At 40.4% G+C, this 8,065-nt stretch overlaps 1 protein-coding gene across 1 annotated transcript; it reads left to right on the forward strand.

Annotated features, from left to right (window-relative positions):
- The first annotated feature begins 4,481 nt into the window (after nucleotides 1-4,481).
- Nucleotides 4,482-5,076, forward strand: LOC127184172 (60S acidic ribosomal protein P2-like). The gene is made up of 2 exons (XM_051140417.1): nucleotides 4,482-4,558; nucleotides 4,722-5,076. Exons 1-2 carry the CDS (start codon nucleotides 4,482-4,484, stop codon nucleotides 5,074-5,076), a joined length of 432 nt encoding a protein of 143 aa, XP_050996374.1.
- The last annotated feature ends 2,989 nt before the right edge of the window (nucleotides 5,077-8,065 follow it).

The following is an 8,065-nucleotide window of genomic DNA, read 5'->3' on the forward strand; positions in this document are numbered from 1 at the left end:
CATGCCAGTGACAAACCCACTCACTTCCCAGTTCCCCACCTCCAATGTCAGCCAAGGTCTCCAGCTTTCTTAAATGCTCCAGGCTTCCTCCAAGAATAACTTCTGGTTGACTGCAGCCCCTTTCCGTTCCACATGTTCAGTCTCTTTCAGAATCCTCTGGATAGGCCTGGAACTTGAACCAGACTGCTAGAGAGCTGCCCACTAGCTTTCAGGGCCTTGTTGATTCACTAGTCCTTCTAGCATCAGTGCCAAGTATTGTCTTCTATTTCTGGAAATTTCTTGACTCTGGGTTGCTATGTGGGTTTTAGGCAATACTTTTCACACTCTTCTTTTGTCATCAAAAAGAGATTGAAGAGGGACTTTCCTGTCATGATGGTGAAAAAAGTTGTGGGTAAAATACAATCTTTGACTCTAGAGTGAGGAATAAACTAAGTGTGGATTTTTTTTTTAACTCACCAGAAACAATACAGGTATGGTTACCATAAAATCCATTAGACAAATGCTGATAAGGCCTCAGTGCATGACCAGAAACATCTATAATCCTCCATCATAGGGGTCCATGAGTTGCACTGAGAGGTGTGGCTCCCCTCCAAATTCCCAGAAGTATATAATGTCATAAAACAATGGCTCAGGTGACTAGGAGACATACATCTTTGGAGAGGAACTATACAATGGTACCATTCATGAGAATGTTTGCCAATTAGACTCAGTTAATTGTGCTGGGATAATATTCTGCTAATAGAAAGTTTACATACTTAGTTGTGCAAACTAAAATTTCTTTGAGGTTTCATTTCACCCTAGTTAGAATGGCTATCATTAAGAAAATAAATAGCAGCAAATTCTGCTGAGAACATGGTGGGAAAGTGAATGAACACCTTTGTTCATTATGAGTAAAAACAAACAAACAAACTTAAAACTAGATCCAGGTATAGCATTCCTGGGAATATACTCAAAGGAATCTAAATCAGTACTCAACAGATACAGAGGCATGCATACCTATGGTTTTTGCTTTACTGTGTATCATAGCCAAATTGTGGCACCAGCTTAGATATATTTCAACAGTCGAATAGATAAAGAAAATGTGTTTTATATGCACAATGGAGTATACCCAGGCATAAAGTAGAATGGCAAATTATTATTTGCAGGAAAATGGATGGACCATCATGTTATGTAAAACATGTTTAAGGTAGACAAGAAATTCCATGTTTTCTCTCATATGCAAAATCTAGATTCAACTATAATATGTATATATAAATATGTGTCTCTGTGTGTGTACATGTCTGTGTGTGTGTGTGTGTGTGTGTGTGTGTGTGTGTGTGTGTAGCAGAAGTACTGCTGGGTGGAGGGAGGACAGAAACCAGCAGGAGGAAGGTACAGTATTATACATGTATGAGAGTCTCACAGTGAAACCCACCCTTTTGTATTTTTAACTAAAAATTACAAAAGATAAAACTGCAGATCTGGATGCCAGGTATAAGTTATAGTAAGTCTAAAGGATGCAGGAAATCCTTTGGTCAGTCTCAGGGCTGGCATTCTTGAGAGCCAAGTGGTAGAGTTTTTATGTAACTTTATACTGTTGTAAACTGAATCTGGGTTGGAGCTCACCAGCTCCCACGAGCAGTGATAGAATGGAGGTCTTCACACTGGACTACATTTCCATATTGGTGTTAGTACAGAGATTGTTGGTAGGAGAGAAAGCGTTAAGAGGCAGCCGTTTGAAAGACAATGTAGAAACTTAAACCACTACTTTGTCCTATGAGGAAAATAGAAAATGTTAGTTTCTTATCACAGACAAGAAAGACACAGATACCTTGATTCCCACCATACTTTCTTTAATTGTCATATTTGGTTGTTAAGGAAAACAAGTCAGGGTAAAACAAGAGCCTTGATCTGATGGTTCCCATTCTGAAGGGTAGTGCAGCTGAATACAAGGGTGACTTAATTGTATTCTTCTTTTTTAAATCCTCAAGGTGTGCACCTACTCATTAATAATTTTTATTAAACATTTTTGTTTTTTACATATATATTTGTATTATTACACATATATACAATAAACTACCTACAGCAAGAAGTACTATGACATAATCAGGAATTATATAAATGTTATATTCTCAGTGTTTTGGCTATTTGTATTTGACAGCCTTGAAAAAAACATCTTTCCTATCTTGGTGAGTCTAAAATCCTGAATGAAAATCCATATCTATCATATCTCATCTCTATCAACTTGAAACATTTATCTAGACCTAAAAGCATCTTAACCCCTAAACAAGTAAGCTTAATTGTAAAACTAAGTAAGCTACCTGGTCTTCAACCCCATCAGAGACTTGAGAAGGGATAAATTGATTACTTGAGTATACAAGGGTGCAGGTTAGTAGTTTCCCAAATGAGAAGATGACAGAGACAGTTTGCTACCTGAACACTCATCCATAACTCTGTATAACATTGGAGCATCATCTTCAGCCTTCTGGCCCAATATATCTGACAGACATTTGTGAGGCAGGAACTATTGAGGACTTGCTTACCCTGTCTTAGTAGAGTTTGGCCATCAACTCTACCTGCATCCAAGCTTGCCCTTTTTTAGGTAGAATTCTGTCTGTGGTAGAAACAAGGACATTTTGCCCAGTGGCTTTTTTTTTTTTTTTTTTTTTTTTTTTTTTTTTTGCCACAATTGAAGCCATCTCCATAAGGAGATTCTTTGATGCTCATCATCCTCTTTGAGGTAGGCTGGGTGTTACCAGGAGTTAATCTGTCTCATTGTCAGTGAATCTTTAAAATAATAAAAGCATTTTAAAATGTCATATTCTGTATGCCTCTGAGGTTTTTGAAGACCTTATCTAACTATTTTACCTTATCTTTCTATAGAATCATATCTATTTGTTGCACCTAAGTTGTATATTCTTGTGATAAAAATAGAGTAGTAATTGATGTGACCATGATTTGATCAGCTAACAATTAATCTGTATAACTTATTTATCCTAAACAGCCTGAAATAGCACTTTCAAAATACTGAAAGTAACCCTTGTATTATAATTGAGTTATATGACTACAATGCCCATACGACTCCCATATTATTATTTGTTATATTATTATAAAATATATATCCCATATTATTATTACTGAGCTCTGTGATTATAATGAGACAACAACTGTAGATGAGGTATCAATGATGGGGCAGGGTATAGCCTCACGGAGTTTTAATGGGGCTAGAGTTCGTTGCCCTCTAATAAGGATTATTTTTAAGCATGGGGTTCATGTAGAAGGCCACCTGAAGAAGACAGTTGCTTTCCACTACTGGAGCAGACTTTTCTTTTTTTTCTCCTTCTTTCCTTCTTTCCCTCCTTCTTCCCTTCCTCCCTCCCTCCCTCCCTCCCTTCCTTCCTCTCTCTCTCTTCTTCCATTTGTAATTTCATTGAATTCAGGGTCTTGCACATGATAGGCATTTTTTTTTCTGTTACCAGGCTACACCCACAGCTCCAGAGAGCACGCTCTGTCTTGTGGCAGGACTAGGCTATCACTGGAGGATTTGCTTCATTCCAGTCTCAGGGACCAGACTACCTCAACATCCAATGGGACACTACACTGGGTCACATTGCCACCAGAACTGTGCTGAGCGAATCTGAGAAGTAGGAGCAACAAAAGCCCTGAATGTGTTGATGAATACATGGCCGACAGTGTCAAATAAACCAGAGAAAATGCCAGCCTCCTATTTTAGAGAAGATCATGAGGTCTGATGAACTAGGGCCTTGGAAGACTTCTATCTCTATAGCTAAGGGCTAGAGATGAAACGGTATAGGGAATCTTTGTCTGCAAAACAATGTGTCTGCAAACATTGGCTTAAAACAACTGAACTTATTTGATTTCTTTCCTATTCCTTGAGGGCTGCCTCTGAGAAGAGCTGTCAAGGACAATCTAGAAGAAGCCATCAACGGCAAAGACAGCGCTTGGACTAGGTGAGAATGAGCACATCCTCAGGCAGATCATTCTAGTAAACTTCCTCTGAGCTCATGAACCTGAGAATGACAGGATGTTGAGATACAGGCTAAAGCTGGCTGACATGAACCGTGTGCTGTGGGGGCTTTAGAAATTTGGTTCTGTGTGCACCGTTTTCCTCTATGTGTCTGTGCTGTTCGACTGCTTCATATTTTTTTAAGTAGGTCAGAAGGCTGTCAGTTCATAACAGGCAATTGAGGATTCTGGTAACCTGGTGGCCCATACATAGTCAAATAGACTCCCTGGAGTGCCATAAGAGCCTAAGAACTCTCTCTTGTAGGAGAGAGCATAGCATTACTGCACCTGCAGGCAAGCAGTGAAATTTGAAGGTAGGATCTGGCATCAGAGCCCATGCCTAACCATTGGGCAATGTTGTCGTTTTAGAGAAAATTTAGTGGTCATAAGATTAGATGGTTTACAGATAGTTTTGGCAAGGGTGTTATCACAAAGTAATAGTAGGAGTGGCTCAGAGAAAGTCTCCAGAACAGGACATGGTCAGAGGTCTTTATAACGAACAGGCCCAGATGCCTGGCATAAGAGTTGTTGCCGGTTCTGGTGGCACAGGCCGGTAGGATTTGCTGAAGGAGGCAGAAGCAGGAGGATCTGGGGTTCGAGGCCAGTCAGGGATACACATTTTCACACCCCCTCCAACCTCCCCACTCCCGCCCCTGCCCGCCCACTGTGGCTGTCACATTCCTTAAGTCGCCTCTTAACCAGCTGGCCTCCCTCAGGCAACGAGGGGGCGGGGGTGGGGGGGCTGTAGGGGGGTTGGGGAAGTGCAACTCCTCTCCTAGCGCCAAAGGCATCAATAAGATACTAGACAGCGTGGGCATCGAGGCAGACGATGACCAGCTCAACAAGGTTATCAGTGAGGTGAATGGAAAAAACATCGAGGATGTCATAGGTCAGGGTGTGGGCAAGCTCGCCAGTGTGCTTGCTGGTGGGGCTGCAGCTGTTTCTGCTGCCCCTGGCTCTGCAGCTCCTGCTGATGGCTCTGCCCCTGCTGCAGGAGAGGAGAAGAAAGAGGAGAAGGAGGAGGAGTCCGAAGAGTCAGATGATGACACAGGATTTGGCTTGTTTGATTAAATTCTTGTTCCCCTGCTAATAAAACCTTCCTATGTATTGTTTTTTTTTTTTTTTTTTTTTTAAGTTGTTAAAGAAAAAGACAGACAACAGGAGACATAGTTGGATTTTTCAACAGTGCTTGGATGGTAAAGGGTGGTGGGTTAGTGAGCATGAACCAGTGAGACAGGGGGGCTTGATATTTATGCAGTTGCAATAGCATAAACTAAAGTTAGCGATTAGTGAGAAACTGTCAAGTAACAGTGTTGGGAGGATGTGGGGAAGGAGAGGAAGTGTGATGAGCTTAACACTACAAGGACAGGAAGTAAGTGAGCACTGGTAAAGCGAACCTCATGGTCACTGACCACATTTGGTGGGCACTAGAACAGCAGACAGACAGACAGAAGAGGGGCTGCCTACGGGGAGTGGGCAGTGGGAGAACAGCTGCCTCTGACTTCCTTATTAAGCAGTATTATCACATTTATAAAGAACAACTTTTAAAGGCTATGTTATCATACCAGGGAATTCAAAGCAAAAGGGAAATAAAAGCAGGAGAGAGTGACAACATTACAGGTGGAATTTGTTACTACATCGGGCACCCTGGGAGTTAAGAGATGGGCAAACCCAAAGAACAAGCCTTGTTCAGTGTAGTCACCAAAGTACTATTAGGTTATTAAAACAATACTAAATTAGAGAACAGCTCACTGCCCAGGTGAGACAAATGTCAAATGGTCTGATATTAGCTAAAAACCACAAACAAACCTCCTGGTCACAGCAGAGTTGCCCTCATAGAGAAGACTGCCAAGATGTAAAGATACTCCGACATTTTATTTTAAAATGTATTTTTAAGTTGCAAATATGTAATTGACAATAATGCTCCAAGTTTTACATTTGATGTCATGGTTAAGACACAATCACCCCTCTACTCTGCCAGTATTTGACAGTTCCCGCGGTCACTTTTTGGGAAATAAAGGGTGCTAAGGAGCTGCTTGTTTCCAGCTGAAGTTGGTTGGGAGTTAGGTTTGGTGTTTGCTGTATCATCTCAGGTACATGTTTGTGGTGAAGCTGCCACCAAGTTTTTACAGTTTATCGCTTCTGATCATCAACCAAGGTAGCAGCTTCTCTGTTCTTCAGCTCCTGGAATTAGAGATAGCATCACTGGGCACTGCTTGAAGAAGATCTCAGGGCATTTTTGGAGGCTTTTTGGACACGTTATGGCACTATGATCAATTGTTGGGATCCAGTTAGCCTGACACAGATGAGGTCCAAAGGTGCCTAGCCTAGGTCTGGCTCATAGCCCTTACTGCCTGTCCCAGGACTCCTCCCCAACACATTTCACCTACGAAGATGGACTTTCTGGGGACTGGCTTCTCAGTAGGGCGAAGCTTTTCTTAGGAGGGGGCAAGAGCTGATGGAGAAATGTGTCCCTCCATCCACCTCATTGCTTGTCAGCAAGTCTGGATGGATCTCACCAGGTGCATCTCTGGCACGTTTCCTTTATTGCTTTCTTTCCCTGCCCCATCACCTTTGCTCCCTGAGAATCCTAACTCTGATGGACTCTGTGCAGAAGTCCCCACTGGGGATATGCCTTCTCTGCAACCCAACCCATTTCTAAAACATTTCCATACAGCTGAGTTTCCAAAGACACTTCTGAATAGAGTTTGTTCTGAAGCCTTGAATCTAATAATCAACAGTGGTTGACACTGTTATTCCTATGATTACTTATTACATTATTATCACTGTTGTTACATTTTTGCTTACAACTAAAGATTCTGTCAGGTGGTTCCCACCATCTGATAACACAGATAAAGATGAGAACAGAACATTGCACATTTGAGATCCCTGCACTAGTCACAGTTTCACTACGTGTTTCCCAATAGAGGTGACAACTACACAAGATTTACTTTGTTGCTTTTCCACTTAGTGGTCATTTCTTCTTTAGATTCATGATGGTGATTGCTCTCTATTTGAGACCTATATGTCTTACCATAGCAGAGAAACCAGAGCACTGTAGAATTGGTGTTTTTCCAGCATGCTTTCACACAAATCGTACAATGAGATACCCAGTTGTCTTTGAATATCTAAATGCCAGCTGCATGCCAGAAAGCAGGTACACTCAGCATTTCTAGTAATCACAGTATGCACCAGGACTCAGAGTCAAATGTTTTCTATATGGATCACTGAACCTATAATTCATAGCCCGGACACACCTCAGAATCCAACTTCTGAAGATTATTGGCAACTCTGGCAATGTTTCTGATAGAATCTTCACTGCAATTTTAGCTTCTATATTGTAAGTTGTCTTTTGAAAGCAAAGATTGTGTCTTTAAAATATTCTATGCAGTATATTATTTCAAAGCTTTATTAGTGACATAAAATATAATTTAGGGTTTCCTTTTCTTTGGCTCCTTCTTTATACATAGTTACTATACTGAGTTTTTATATTCCTATATATTTATTTTGCTATGGTGGCAACCTAACTAGGGGCTTCAAGTATGCTAGGCAAAGACTATACCATGTGTTATCTCTTAGTATTTTCTACCTTAATGTCCAATTTATTTCTAGTTCTTTTACCATTTGAAAAATCTCATTTTTGTACATAAAATTAACATATTATTGTTGCAGCATTTTATCTTGCGTATATATAAAATGGCTAATTGATTTTCAACACATGAAGAACAAAGTGATTTTTCACTTATGTTACATCTAAATATTTAATTATATTTAGAATTGTCCATTTGTTATTATAATAAGCCTGTACTTCTGTTTTATGCATTTATATGATGTGATCTTCACAATCACAGAGCTGCTAATATCATAAAAAATTTTTTAAAGTCTCAAAGCAATACTGATGTGGGCATCTGCCTTTTTGGTCCCCTAAAAGGCAAGGTGAACACCAAAGCCCAAACCGGATGCTTTCAACTATACTCTTTGTCTGTTTCTTATCATCCATCAGTCCCACTTTGCATGGTGACAAATTCCTATATAAACTATTTCTAAACTAGATGCTTGT

The sequence above is a fragment of the Acomys russatus genome, chromosome 32, assembly GCF_903995435.1.
Source record: "Acomys russatus chromosome 32, mAcoRus1.1, whole genome shotgun sequence".
NCBI classification, from domain to species: domain Eukaryota; kingdom Metazoa; phylum Chordata; class Mammalia; order Rodentia; family Muridae; genus Acomys; species Acomys russatus.